Genomic DNA, 14914 nt, shown 5'->3' on the forward strand with positions numbered 1-14914 from the left:
TTTATAGTTTTTAGGTGGCAGATGAGAATCAGTACCATTGAATTCAACTTTTTGGTAATCAAGCGTTGAGTTTTTGTTTGGTTACAGGCAAAAGAATTATTGCAAAACTATTTTGGCTTAATTAAATGAAAACAGTGTTTATTATTTATTCCAACACATTTTTTATAATCCATGCGAGTTCCAAGCAGTTTTGGGAGGTTTGTAGAATATGCTGCTTAGTCTCAACATTCTAGTTTTTATACCCGTTACTCGTAGAGTAAAAGGGTATACTAGATTCGTTGAAAAGTATGTAACAGGCAGAAGGAAGCGTTTCCGACCATATAAAGTACATACGAGTATATTCTTGATCAGGATCAATAGCCGAGTCGATCTGGCCATGTCCGTCTGTCCGTCCGTCTGTCCGTCCGTCTGTCCGTCTGTCCGTCTGTCCGTATGAACGTCGAGATCTCAGGAACTACAAAAGGTAGAATGTTGAGATTAAGCATACTGACTCCTGAGACATAGACGCAGCGCAAGTTTGTCGATTCATGTTGCCACGCCCACTCTAACGCCCACAAACCGCCAAAAACTGCCACGCCCACACTTTTGAAAAATGTTTTGATATTTTTTCATTTTTGTATTAGTCTTATATATTTCTTACGATTTGCCAAAAAACTTTTTGCCACGCCCACTCTAACGCCCACAAACCGCCCAAAGCTGCTACGCCCACACTTTTGAAAAATGTTTTGATATTTTTTCATTTTTGTATTAGTCTTATAAATTTCTATCGATTTGCCAAAAATTTTTTTGCCACGCCCACTCTAGCGCCCACAAACCGCCAAAAACTGTCAGTGCTGAAGACTCCTTCGCACTTTCACTAGCTGAGTAACGGGTATCAGATAGTCGGGGAACTCGACTATAGCGTTCTCTCTTGTTATAGTTCATACGGATGGACATACGAACATGGTCAAATCGACTATATATATACTTCATAGGGTCGGATAAGCTTCATTATACCTGTTACATACCTTTCATCGAGTCTGGTATACCCTTTTACTCTACGAGTATTGGGTATCCCTTTTTGCCATTTGGCTTGAACAAACAAGTGCAAATATATGTGACCCAGTCGATAAGCTCGTTGTTCAAAAAGCCCCACGAGTTGTCTCTGTCGCTGTTCATCGCAGCGATTGCCGCCCACTTTGGTCACCCGTCTCATTGAATGTCATTGAAAAATACTTAATTAAATTCATCAACGCTTGACATGGCGCGCCCGGCTGCAGCAGGAACAGGAGCAGGACATCCCGGCAGAAGCAGGAGGATGGAAATGATGGGCTTGCTGGCAGCCAATTGGCAAAAGTGAGAAGTTCACTTCTCCGCCATTATGAGGGCCAATGGGTGGGTAAAGTGGGTGGCTCATTGGGATGGTTGCCAATCAGAGTGGTGCTCCATGTGCGAGTGGGGAGTGCTTAATTACATTTACACATGAAGGCCGTGTTTACAAGAGCGTCCAGTGAATGGATGCAGCGGAGGTAGATTATTGCCGGATGGTTATGGGGTTTGACAAGCTTGAATGCTTCCAGGTTCGTACCACCCTGCCCGCCACGAGGATTGCGGGCGGAAGCCATTGAGGACCACACCAATCGATTTGGCGAGGGATCTCCGACCTTATTTGGTTAATACTGCACGGTGTGAGGGTATTCTTATGAAATTTACGGGTTTGAGCTCCAAAGACGTATAGAAACAATTGTACGCAGTAAAGTGACAAGAGTACAAGAAATATACGTGGCGTATATTTGCTTTGTGGAAAATCTAGGAAACACTGTAGGAAACACTGAATGGAATTTAATTCATAAAGGGCAAACACGTAAATGTCAGTGCTTAGTTAACTTAACAAGAAAATGCGCTATGCCTGATTTCATAATCGATGTACCCGACTCTTTCAATTACGCGCTCTTCACCCACCGATTGCCTGGTGTATTGAACAAACAATACTTTCGCAGGTCGTTTCGGGCTGCCTCTCATTATGCTCTGCTTTACATAATTACCTTCGACACATTGTTATGGTGCCTTCGCTTCATTACTCAACTTTTCACCTTTCTACACTGTCAAAGAATACTTTTAAATATCTTTATAATATTTACTTAGGATTTCTTTAAACCAATTTTAACAAGAGAGAACGCTATAGTCGAGTTCCCCGACTATCTGATACCCGTTACTCAGCTAGTGGAAGTGCGAAGGAGAATCTTCAACACTGACAGTTTTTGTCGGTTTGAGGGCGTTAGAGTGGGCGTGGCAAAAAGTTTTTTGGCAAATCGATAGAATATTACAAGACTAATACAAAAATGAAAAAATATCAAAACATTTTTCAAAAGTGTGGGCGTGGCAGCTTTGGGCGGTTTGTGGGCGTTACAGTGGGCGTGGCAAAAAGTTTTTTGGCAAATCGTTAGAAATTTACAACACTAATACAAAAATGAAAAAATATCAAAACAATTTTCAAAACTGTGGACGTGGCAGTTTTGGGCGGTTTGTGGGCGTTAGAGTGGGCGTGGCAACATGAATCGACAAACTTGCGCTGCGTCTATGTACCTGGAGTCCGTATGTTTAATCTCAACTTTCTAGCTTTCGTAGTTCCTGAGATCTCGACGTTCATACGGACAGACGGACAGACGGACGGACAGACGGACGGACAGACGGACATGGCCAGATCGACTCGGCTACTGATCCTGATCAAGAATATATATACTTTATATGGTCGGAATCGCTTCCTTCTGCCTGTTACATACTTTTCAACGAATCTAGTATACCCTTTTACTCTACGAGTAACGGGTATAAAAATCTGTATATATTGAACATTTATTTTAGCTCGACGGAAAAAAAGCTTTTGGGTATGATATGAAATCTTTTAAGGTAATGTCCGTTCTCAAGTAGAAGTTAACTTCCCCGAAACTGCCTATAATATTAACTATCGTTGGCGTATCATCGTCAATCGTTGGCGCTACTTACGTGTACAAAATCGCGGCTCGTCACTCCCATCGCCGCAGTCGTTCAGATTGTTGCAGTACTTGCTGAGTGGCACGCATCTTCCGTTGGAGCAGCTGAACTCGGCGAGCGAACAGCCCGTCGAGGAGGAGCCGGGTGCCAGTTGCAGATTGGCAGGTTTGCCGGGTCCCAAGGAGCTGGAGCTGGCGCTGGAGCTGGATGGGAAGCCAGCTGCTCCGGATCCGGAAGCGGGTGCAGCTCCTCCTCCCCCGGCGGCGGCTGCTGCTGTGGCAGCCATGCCCAAACTGATTCCCAGGCAGAGGAGCAGCGTCAGCGTCGCCGGAAGTGGATGTCGCCGCTGTTGATGTTGCAACTGGTGATGGGGCTGCTGTTGGTTTGGTTGCTGCAACTGCTGCTGCTGCTGCTGTTGCGACTGACAATGGCCGCTGCAGCTGGAAGTCATTGTGGATGTAGCTGGTGTTTCTGTTGCTTTAATTGCGCGACATTGTGTTGCATTTGTCGACACTTTCAGCAGCATTTTAGCTGCTACATTTCTGTGTCGTTCAGTTGGCAGACATTTCTTGTGTCTCTTCAGCTTGCATCTTGTTTCTCTCAGTCTGCTGGTTGCTTTTGTTGTTGCTTTATGGTTTGGTGTTGTTGTTGTTGCTTTTGCTGGGGCAGTGTTTGTTGCAATTATTCGTTGTCTTAGTTTCTTTGGCCTTTTTCTGCTTTTGTATTTCTGGCGCCATTTCAATGTCATTACTGTTGTGTCTGAAATAAAATGAAAGAAATGCAAAATGTTCTTAGTATTTTGTATACTGCCTTATATTTTACTAGTCAAAGTACGTTACAAATACTTTTGAATTTTGAAACAGATTATTTTATGTCTGTAATAATGAATTTAAATTTAATTAGGCGGAATCATTATTTTTTTCTTGTATCTTCCATTGCCAGTTCACAAAGGTAGCTGTATTTAACTATCACACCTTATTTGCACACAAATTATCAATTAAATGTCATGGTCTACTCGCTTTAGGACAGTATAATATTTAATTAAATTCTGCGCATAGAGATTAACAATCAAGGTACTTCAGTAAAATATTTGAAAATATTCAAATGCCTGCGGCAAATGAATTTCCACACGCCTCGCTGCCCGATTACACGCCAAATTTATGGGCAAATATTTATCGCTGCGCATACGAGTATATATTATGCATATATGTACTATGTAGTAGTCGGATTCGAACACTGGAATAAATTCGCCTTCGACCAGTGAAAACCATAAATATTTGCAGCGTAAACAATTTATCCTTATGTTTTTGGTTTTTTTGGTTTTGCACAGGCAACCTTTATTTTTGTGTTTTATTTTTCGGTTTCACTGCGACTTACTCGCGTTTTTTCACGCAGGGCTAAGGACGAATTTTCACGCGCGTTGCACATTATGGAAAGTTACGAGTAGCTTTTATGATTTTCTCTTTTTCGTGTTGTTGCGCCCGCTGAGCGTGTAACGGTTTTATTTTGTCCTTGTTTTCCCGACTTTTCCACGATCCACTCTACACAATGAATATATGTATATGCATGGCGGTCTGGCTGGTCCGCAAGTCGGTCGGAATTGATTAATGTGTTTTCAGTGCAACGTTTCTCTGGGTTTTTCTGCGAAAAAGGGCTGTTACTGGGGGCTGTCGATTGCAGCTTGCCAGTGATAATGACGAGTAGAAAAACAACAGCCGCTCTCCTCTGTTTCTCCACCTCTGCAAATGATTTATGAATGTTGTTCGGGGGGCTTGCCACGCATGACCCCTTAACACTGCCCAAACAGCTAGTAAATGAGTGCCACTACTGGGAAATTATAGCATTCGGCCAGTGAGAGCGAAAATTGCAGAAACCAGAAAAAATGGAAATGGGAAAAAATTGAAAAAAATGGACACAAAAGGAAAAAATAAAAGTAGTTGCATAATTTTAAATTAGATACTCAGACATGGTGCAGACGAGGTAATGGTTGGGGTTCAATGGAGGTTTCGCTGGGGGAAATGAATTCTCGGGGACAGATTCAGTTCAGAAATTCAGTGGCGTCAGCAGACAGCAGATGACGCGGGCAACCAGACGGAAACTGATGCCCATGTTTTTGCCAGCCAGCTTGTTGCACCAGAGAGCACGAAAACAGCAGAGGTTTATTCGGAATCGAGGGCTCTGGTTACTTCCTGGGAGTACTGGGCACCATTTTTGGTAATCTCCCCAACGAACAAGTGCAGTTAAGTCAGTTTCAATAAACTTTTTTTACAAATTGGCTTCGGATGTGTTTTCATATCAAGATAAATGAGCTGGCTTATGTGGTTCTAAATGAATTATTGATTTATTATTCTTTCAATCATATGTAAATGTTTTCGGAATATTTTAATTGTGTGAAAACTAGTGGATAGTAGAATTTCATGCTAGTTAAAAAAAGTTCACTTCTTCGCACACCTATATTGCTTTTGGTAAATAGACATTTAAATAATAATAATAAATCCTATGTATATAAAGGCACTACTTAAGCTAAAGTAACTATTTGTTCAAGCACTTTCTACTTAAACCAATACGCCTGTGGCGACTGTAGCGAGGTCAGCAGGATGTTTTTAACAATTTTATGGCCGAGGACCACTGCGCCACTCCTGCCAATCTCGTCCTGCATTTTGGCTATTACAATGTCTGGCGTCAGTGAATTTCGCCACGAATGCAGTGCTAAAATAATCCCCCTGGCAGGGTTTGGAAATCTGGACGTTGTCTAGTCGTGCATTAAATTGCTAATAAGTTTTAATGTGGGCAGCTCTACCCGGCCAAATGCGCTGTCTTAAAGCAAAACATTTTCGTTTAAATGGCTTCCCCTTAACTCAATGTCAAAGCTATTGGCTGCGATTTTTCACGAGCAGAGAGCGTAAACAGAAGCTGTTTTTTCCTCATTTTTATCCATCACTTCCCTGCAGTGGCTTATCAACCCAGATATAGCTATCCCCAATGTGTTTACGAGCCAGAAGATGGATATGGAGCCTGCTGCCGCTTTAATGGATCTCAAAGGGATGGCGTCGATATCAACTTTCGTCAAGCCCTGGAGTGTGTGAATGTGCCTTCCCTCTTGGCCTACCCACCCACAGTGACTTTCGTAACCGCACTTTTTGCGTCCTCCACCTCCACCCTCACATATGCAAAGTAGTTGCACATAAAAAGTGTGGGAGGACCTGAGAATTCTTGCAACCAACGGCTGGTGTCAGTTGTCGTTACTGTTGCTGCTATGTGCTGGCACTGTCGGTAGTCATCATCGTCTTTATCATCATTGCTCCGCCACTGGCTCCTTCGCTCATCCGCAAAACTTTCTGTGGCGAGACGGAATGGAACTTGACTTGTGGTACACAGTAAAAAACCAGAGAGTCATTGTACTGTTTTCAATACAAATGAAAAATACTTTTTGACTATCTTTCAAGATATATGATTGCATGTTTAATCGCTGTGCATGTCACTCACTTTTTTGTGTTCTATGATTCTTCAGATTTTCCCCCTCACGAAGTTTTCCAAATGGCACTGCAATGGCGCAGCGGAAAGGGAAGTGCAGATGCGCACGCACATGCACACAAATTGCATTTGTGTTCGGGTGGCTTTAAGTTCCGTTGCATATGCGAGGGCGTTCTGGCCGCTGTGGTTCAATGCATTCAATGGCGACCCAGACGCCTCATTAGCGCTGGTACTCGCAAGCCAAATGCCAAATGATAATTGCAGCAATTTGGCCCCGAAAAATAAGGCGAGACAAATTGTATCGCACAACTTTCAAAGTTGGTCGACGCAAATTGGAGAGTCGCTTTTTGGGTTACGCGAAAGTTGGCAATGGGGCTAAATTGTAACGAGCTAAGCCCCAAAACTCAGACACACACACAGACGTACCCGAGAATTCCCAAGTTGCCCTTCTTCCATGAAGTCAAATTTCTTTTCGGCACGTCAAACTCAAGCTCACGTCATCAAAGTTTTCCCTGGCAATGTGTTCGCCATTACGACCGGAAATGTCACTCAGGACGGTGTATGTTTCTGTATGTGTGTGCATACAGAAAGCGCGTCAAAGTTATTTAAACACCAAAGTGACTTTCATCATCTCAAGTTCCATCGCAAAAAAAGGCTCTCACATGCAGAAAGTCCTTGCCGCTGCTTTTCTTCTTTGGCAAAGGACTTTCACTAAGCCGCTTAGTGGCACGAATGGGGGAGATCTCGAATCCAGGATTCTGAATCCTATCTGAGAGCCTCTGTTTGCGGGCGTGCTTGTTTACTTAACATGGCTAATGAAACTGGAGAGAGCTGGAAGCTTTGATTTCTTTTGGCAGAGTTGTTCGTTTTAAGTATAAAAAATTCCATTGGAAAAGGGAACTAAGATATAGTTGCTTAAGTGCACTGCGTAAAAAAGGAGATGTACCCATTTAGACAAACACCGAGATTACAACAGCTGTAAAAATATCGAACTGACCAAGAAAGTGATTTGTAAATAACCTAAATACAGGTTCCACTGTCTACTCAAAATAGTAAATAAAATTGTAATCATATATATGATTGCGTTTACTCCTTTCAATTCCGATTTATATTTAACTGCTCCATGAAGTCATAAAGCTGGCACATGAGGAAATTAAGCTTACTTATTGAACATTCGAGATGTCAGAACTTAATTACTCGAACAGCACGCAACACTTGAAGCCATTATGGGGGATTTTCGGTGAAAATTGATGGCATTTTCCTTACGGCTGTCACTCGACAATAAAAACTGCGAGCATTCAAAATCGTTTCAGCCATCCGGGCCGAATGTTTTCGAATCGATTCGGTGGCTTCCATTGTTTAGCCTTTGATTGTCATTCACTCGGCGCGGCGTTAAAGTGTATTTTAATTTGATTTCATTGTTCGCTGTCATTTGCCGTCATTTGATGGCCGGAATGAATATGAATTGAATTGGCTGCGATAGAACGGGGGTTTTGGGTGGTCTTTTTCGACTCTTTCGGTCCTGAATGACATTCGTTTCATTGCGTTTCAACAATTCGATTAGCACCGAATTTTGGGAAAGCCTGATGCCCCCGACGTCGGTCCATTCCAATGACACGGCTTTTTAATTAGTTTTTAGTTTAGGGGCGGACTGCCATTCGATGTGGGATGGCTAATTAATATGACAGAAGCAGGACAGGAAGCGGGAAATTTGATTTTCAATGAAGGGTTTCAAAGTGATTTGGGACTAAACCATTGGGTATTTAATGAGGGGCAAGAGACTATGCTTCTAACTAATGGGTCACACAAGGAATGAATAAATAAAGGCACTCGAGTCTTGGTCGGTATTTACGAACGTAAAAAGAAAGCCAACAGAACTCTATTACATATTTTATTTGAACCCACAAAACACCGCATTTAATTTAATAATGCATGACCAATATGTTCAACAGTTCGTAGGTCTGTGTACAAAAAATTCACCCATACGTGTTCAAATAAAATCTTAATAAACGAAAAATACGACCACTAGCCTGCTGGCTTTTAAATTAAAAATGTAGAGAGCGTGACGTGGGCTAGTTTAAATGGGAAATATCAAGCATACGCCGTGCTGTTCTACTCGAATGCATTGATTACTTTTGAATGATTTTCGATATATGTACATATATATGTGTATATTCCAAGCATGACGAGTAAATATTGGTACAGCCCTCGGCAAATTTGGCAAACGTTTGATTGATATGCGTTTAAATCGATTGGAGTGCCCCGACGTTTGGCAGAGAATCTTGTGCATATGTCATTAATTTTAATGCCCAGCTATGCATGCACACGGGTAAAGGACAGCCCCCGACATAACTGTCAGGCCTGTCATCGCTGCGTCCTTCGTGCTCGTCCCCCATCGTCCCCCATCGTCCTCCTTCGCCATCAACCATTCATCGTCGTCACATCTCCGGTTGATTCCGCTTCATGCCGCCAAAGTTTTTGTTATTATTATTTCGCTTAGCAAATATTCAGAATGTGTGCGTTGATTCTTCTTCGAGCGCATTGCATGAATTACTTTTGCCTTTGTTGGAGCAAACACAATGCCTAAGCTGATGACTGGAGCCTGACGCTGATGCTGATGCTGATGTGCGTGCCAAGGATTTGTAAGCTGTGAAACATTCAAGGATGCGCGACCCACATGTATGGAATGCGCACGGAGAATAAAAAATAAATCTAGTTTATATTTGGTATGATTATATACATACATATATATTTAACTAAAATGAAAATTTTTTAAAAATGAATGATAGACATTACTAAATAAGTGACTACATTTTTTTTAAGATTTATGATTTTAAGCATAAAGAAATAATCAATTTTTAATAAGATCAAATATTTTAATCTTAACTAATTAATTAAGTGCGGTAATATAAATTTATACCATGCTTGATATAGCAATGCAAAATGTATCGCTTTTAACGTAGGAAAGATTAAACCTGATGGCAGCTCGAGAGAATTTTTTTCCCGTGCACTCGCAACAACTTAAAGACAAGGCCTAGCAAATGGCGATGGTGGCTGAAAGAATTCTCCCAATGCAAAATATTCAAATCAGGATGGAGGCCGGCGCGTCGTATTTTGTATTTTGTATATTGTAGCTGCTGAACATTCTTCACGATGTCTGCTCACATCTGCCGTCGTTGGGAAATGGGAAGGAACAGATTTTCGCAACCGCTTGGCAATAGGGCATAGTTCCGCAGGAGTTTGAGTGCGTGGTGCGAAATTATGTTTCGCCTCCTGTTATTTAAAGGGTACATTGTTGTTCAGCCCAGTAATTTCTTTTCAATTTAAATTTACATCAGAGATATGCCTCAACTTGTTGAGAGGGAGAAGGTGCGGATTTAAGGGGCTCAGGTTTTTAGGTAACTTGGTTTAAGTGCCGAAAATCAATGCCAAAAAGAAGCCGCTGAGCGTTAGCCACTTTTGGCCGAAAGGCAGATGAATGGCGCACCCACAGAGCCGCTTTTTTTGCCTGCACGATGTGGCTTGCTTTCAGAATTTTGCAACAAATGGCAAAGAGAAATCGAAGTAGAAATTGACGGAAGAATAAAAAATCAAATTTCAAGTGCTAGTCGAGAGCTATTTGCATAATGCGACTGCTGCATGAATAAACCATGTCGAACCAGGCTCTCCCAATTCGCGGAGTTTCCCCTCCGGCCCCCGTCTTTCCACTTTTCCCCCATTTTCTGGGTTTCCCCTTTTCATTTCCACTGTCTGTGGAAGTAAAACGTTTAAATCAAATCAGGCAAGGAATGTTTTTTATCCCAGCGAAAGCTGCAGACAGCAGAGGTTATGATGATGCCCACATATATGTATATCCTTAAGCTCATACAGAGAGAAAAGGACTTTGGGGCCTGTATGGATAAATCCATATTCAAATTTTTAAAGTAAGAATACATTTTACTGAACATCTTTACCAAAGCAAGGCAAAGTAATGTATTTTAATGGACTATAAATACTTTGAGTTATGTATTCTATACAATAACTGTTAAATTAGGGTCATTTTCTCTGTGTGTGCGATAAGGACTCTAACGCTTGATTGAACATTTTTCACCCAGAGCAGCTGCAAAGTACCTTTCCGCATACCCGAAACCTTGTTCCCCCGCCTTCCTAAGGGACAATTTATGTGGCTTTAAGGACGAAAGCGTCTGCCGATGGGCCTTTGCCCTCATAAGTATGCCATGAAAAATGTATGGCGGCGTGCATAAAAAACGTGCATAAAGGAAAACCCTTTGCAAAAATACACACACTACTGACAATGAATATCAAATGTCAATGACAGCCGCAGCGTGGAAACTATTCCGCAGGACGACCAGCACCCAGGCCAAATATGAAATAAATCACTGGACGGGTTATTGACACGTAAGCAAATATTTGCAGCCACCAAGGAAATGTCAACTTGTTCCTATCGACCGAGTTTGCTCCACCCCCGCTCCACGGGCTTTCCACCTTTCCAGCTAGCAAACATGTCGGCATGCAAAGCAGTGGGAAAACTCCGAAGAACTTTCCCCCGGAAAACTGGCAGCCGCCTGCTCGTCAAAACTGCGCTAGCATGTCGACAGCAAAGTCCACTTAATCCAAATTCTGTAAAAATTGTCAGCGTTGGGAAATGGGGAGCTGCTTTTCCTTCAACGACGTTGACTTTCCCGGCGATAAGGACGGCAATGTCAACCAGCTGACGTGTGTCTGTGTGTGTGTGTGTGTGTGTGTGTGTGTGTGAGGACATTTCAGTGGGTGAGTATGTGTGCGTGCTGTTTGCTTGGCATGCCATGTCATCAATTTCGTCTTGAATTTGTTTACCCGTTTGGCCTGGTGACTGTCGTTTCTGCGGAGTGCTGGGAAATCTAGGAAAACCGGGATTGAGCTGAGATGAGGTGGATATTTGCCGTAATTTGAGAAAGAACCGTTTACGGTGCAGGAAGTGTAATATGCTTTTCTACCTCTAATAAGGATGCTATCAGATGGAGAGGGAAAAGGTATTTTAGAACAAAATTAAACTGGAACATATGTATGTTTCGTATTAATTAATATTTAATTTAATTCCATATCTCCAACTATAACTTCTTATATAATATAAAAGAAAACAAGAATGCTACATATCTAGATCTACATTTCTGAAAAAAATCCAGTTCTGAATACTGCAAAAATCATTAAAACTCATTTTCTTTCCCTTTATAAATATTTCCCATAGCATCCTCATCTTTTTCTTCCTCTATTTAATTCTATTCATTAGCAAGGTTACATTCACATTTTCTCAAAGTAAGCTATATGAAAGCAGTTTCTAACTAACTCCCTTCAATAGATACAGGTACTGAATTTTCCGATGAACAACTAATGGCCAAAGGGAGGGCGAACATTACTCAGGCTAACGAGTGAGCGACGTCACAGTTCAACAACATAATCAGGGTCACGATGCTTTTCGTCTATTTTGGCGATGTCTGCATCCTCCAGTGAGTACACGCAGTTTTCTCCCTGGTGAAATGTTCCCTGCATGTCCTTAGAGACCCACACACAGGTTGCCACTTCGTCATCCAGGATCCTTCAACTCATCGCATCTTTCTGCGTCCCCCGCATTCCGCAGTTAAGTGATTGGTGAAATGTATTTGCATAATTTTTACAGATTTCTCAATGGCTGTCATGCATAATGCTCGGTAAAGGACCTGCCGAGCAGCAGTTGCACTGATAGCCCAGGTCCTGGAGCCAGAGATCCTTGGTTAGCCACCTAAGCCACCATCCCATCCCCCCTTTCACGAGTTGGCAAACATGCCAGCTAAGCTTCTCCTTTGCCGATGGTGATGGAAGTTTTTTGCATATGCGAATATTTTATGCAGATTTATGTCAACTTTTTCGGGCCACGTGTCCTGCATCCCGGCCACGTGCATTTATTGAATTAGTCTGTGTGTCGGTGAGCCGCCTGCCAGCCAGCGTTGTAAACTGCCCTAAAATGTTGTAAATTTTTCGGGCATCAGCTTGTTCTGACACCGGCAAATTCGGGGCGTGGCAGAGCAGGAGTTGGAGGTAGAAATAAGAAGAGAACACGGGCCCAACTGTCAGGCAAACAACGAAAAGTTGTTGTGCCCTACTCAGAAAGGCGCCTCCTGGCCACCCATCTTCCATCTACAATCTACCATTTACCATTTGCCCACCCAACCAACACCCACCCACACACGCATGCAAGACAACAAACATTCTCATTTGTTGTTGTCGATGTCGCCTGTCGCCGAAGCCTGTTTCCTGTCGCGTTGCGACCCACTCCCCACCTCCTGTGCTGCTCTCCTGTGACCAACCACTGCCCATTTTCCCCGTATATTCCTTGCATATCCTGTAATCGTGGTGTAGCGAAGGTATATTGGGGCTTTTATCGGGAATGCTGCAGGAGAAGCTTACTTTATATGTTAGCTAAGTTTTCCCGTTCTTCATACAAAAGGTTTGCAAGTCTCGCATCATTTCTTAAGGAATAATTAGTTAGAACTCGCTTTTGTTTACCTTAATATCATATAATCACCTAAAAAGGGCAAACAATTATATTATACGTTTAATATAAGGTACGTTTTAAGTTTGTTTTTTGAAGTAGAGGGTATTCTTCAGGGGAAGAGCTCTCATTACTTCCTATGTTTTCCATTTTTTTAATAGAAAGAGAAAACTTATCTCCAACTTTATGATGATTTGCACAAAGAGACAACAGAGAAGAAGGGCAGGAAAAAAGACTTCAAGTTGGAGCTCGAGATTGAGAATGAGAATGAGAACGAGTGGGACGAGATTCGGGACGGGAGCAAGTTTTCCTTCTTCAAGTTGTCGCTGCGACTTCTTGTTTGTGTTGTGCGCAGCTTTTCTATTTTCATTTCCTTTATGCCGTGTGTGCGAGTTTCCCCCGTTAAGTTGGCCGAAGACTGAAGTGGGACAACACTTAATTTTGTGTAAGTACTCACTCAGCTCATTAACTGAGCCAGAAAAGGAAACTGGGCCTCGTCTCGCACCGGAAAATGCAAATACCGAAATTCAAAAGCCCTGGCCCCAGAAACGCAGGGGAAATTAAATTTAAGCACCGAAATGGACGAGTAAAAAGAGGCTCCCGGAGAAGCATGAGCAGAATGGCTAAAGCAATTTACCAATGGCTGTGCGGCATCTTCTTTGGGCCAAGTGGTGAAATGGGTAATGGGAATTACAGGACGGCGGGGGAAGGGTGGGATTCCGTTTAGTTAGCGCCAAGTAGAGCCATCAATCAGGAAAACACACTCACGCACACTCACGCACACTCACGCACACTCACGCACGCTCGCACGCATGCAATCATTGTGAATTGAGGCGGGGGTGTGGGGATTTTCCGGCGCTTTCCTGGGGCTTTTCAGATGCGATCGTTGACCATAACTCAGCTTGACGCTCCCTGGCAGTTTGTGGTCAACAGCAAAGCCAAAACTGCAGTTTCTGCCGCTTGAGTTATGGCCATAAAATGGCATTCAAAATTGCGGAAATGCCAAACCATGAATTTCTTTGAAGCAACTGAATGGAAATTTTTTTGGCAGAAAATTGCAGTTTCTCAACAATGAAATGGTTGTGCCATTGATATTGAAACTATCACTTAATTTCAGTCTTCTTAGATTAATGGTGTGTGCAACTTGAATGGAAGTGAGGTGACGCATTGAAAGTTTTAAATTAGTTTTAAGATCAAGATGCCATTAAAAAGTCCCATTCGCAATGCTGAAATGACAAGCAATAAATTTGTTGGTGCCAGCTAAAACAGCTGAGAAAAAAGTTCTCTGTGTGCATACATATAATTTTTTTTTTTTTATTCCTTCTATTTCTCTCGGGAACTTACGGCTTCTACAAGAGCTTTCCATCTAACTCTATTTTGAGCTGTCTGTTTTGCACTTTCCCATGTGGTGTTTATTTGGGCTAGTTCTTGGTGAGCGGCTCTTCTCCAGGTTGCTCTTGGCCATACGTACAATATTTCTTATTAAATTACCTTTAAATCTAAATTGTTGCTTAAAAATCGATCTCTGAAGAAAACTATTCCGTTTGACAGGCAGACTGGTTAAAATTAAGAGGATAAATATGAAAATGCGATGCGACGAAATAAAAATTTATAAAAGTCTAATTAAAGAACTAATAAAAATGTATTTGATTAAGTACTAACTGAAAAAAAACGTTTTAAGATATTAAATATAATGTCACAGTTTAAGACAGAAGTATGTCAAATTAGATGTCAAGTAAATTCACTTTGCCCCGGGAAAGCAAACAATTTCCGGAACTCGTTCTGCCAAATAAACGAGACCTGTCAGATAAATAAATCCCAAAGAGTTTTTCTTCTACAGCACCTGTGAGACTTCCCACGCAGGATGTCTCTTACGACTTCAGATAAAATACGTCTTCCGAATTTTCCATCAGGAATTTCAACACAACTATTCGAAGCCCAATAAACCCTAAAATGCCGTCT

General features: G+C 42.1%; 1 protein-coding gene across 1 annotated transcript in view; it reads right to left on the bottom strand.

The window, feature by feature from the left end:
• Positions 1-14914, bottom strand: part of LOC122616653 — a 43358-nt gene that overhangs the window by 13256 nt on the left and 15188 nt on the right. Inside the window, exon 3 of the mRNA XM_043792187.1 lies at positions 2983-3729. Coding sequence (XP_043648122.1) covers positions 2983-3729 — 747 coding nt within the window. The remainder of the gene's footprint in view (positions 1-2982; positions 3730-14914) is intronic.

Source organism: Drosophila teissieri, chromosome 3L, assembly GCF_016746235.2.
Source record: "Drosophila teissieri strain GT53w chromosome 3L, Prin_Dtei_1.1, whole genome shotgun sequence".
Classification (NCBI taxonomy): domain Eukaryota; kingdom Metazoa; phylum Arthropoda; class Insecta; order Diptera; family Drosophilidae; genus Drosophila; species Drosophila teissieri.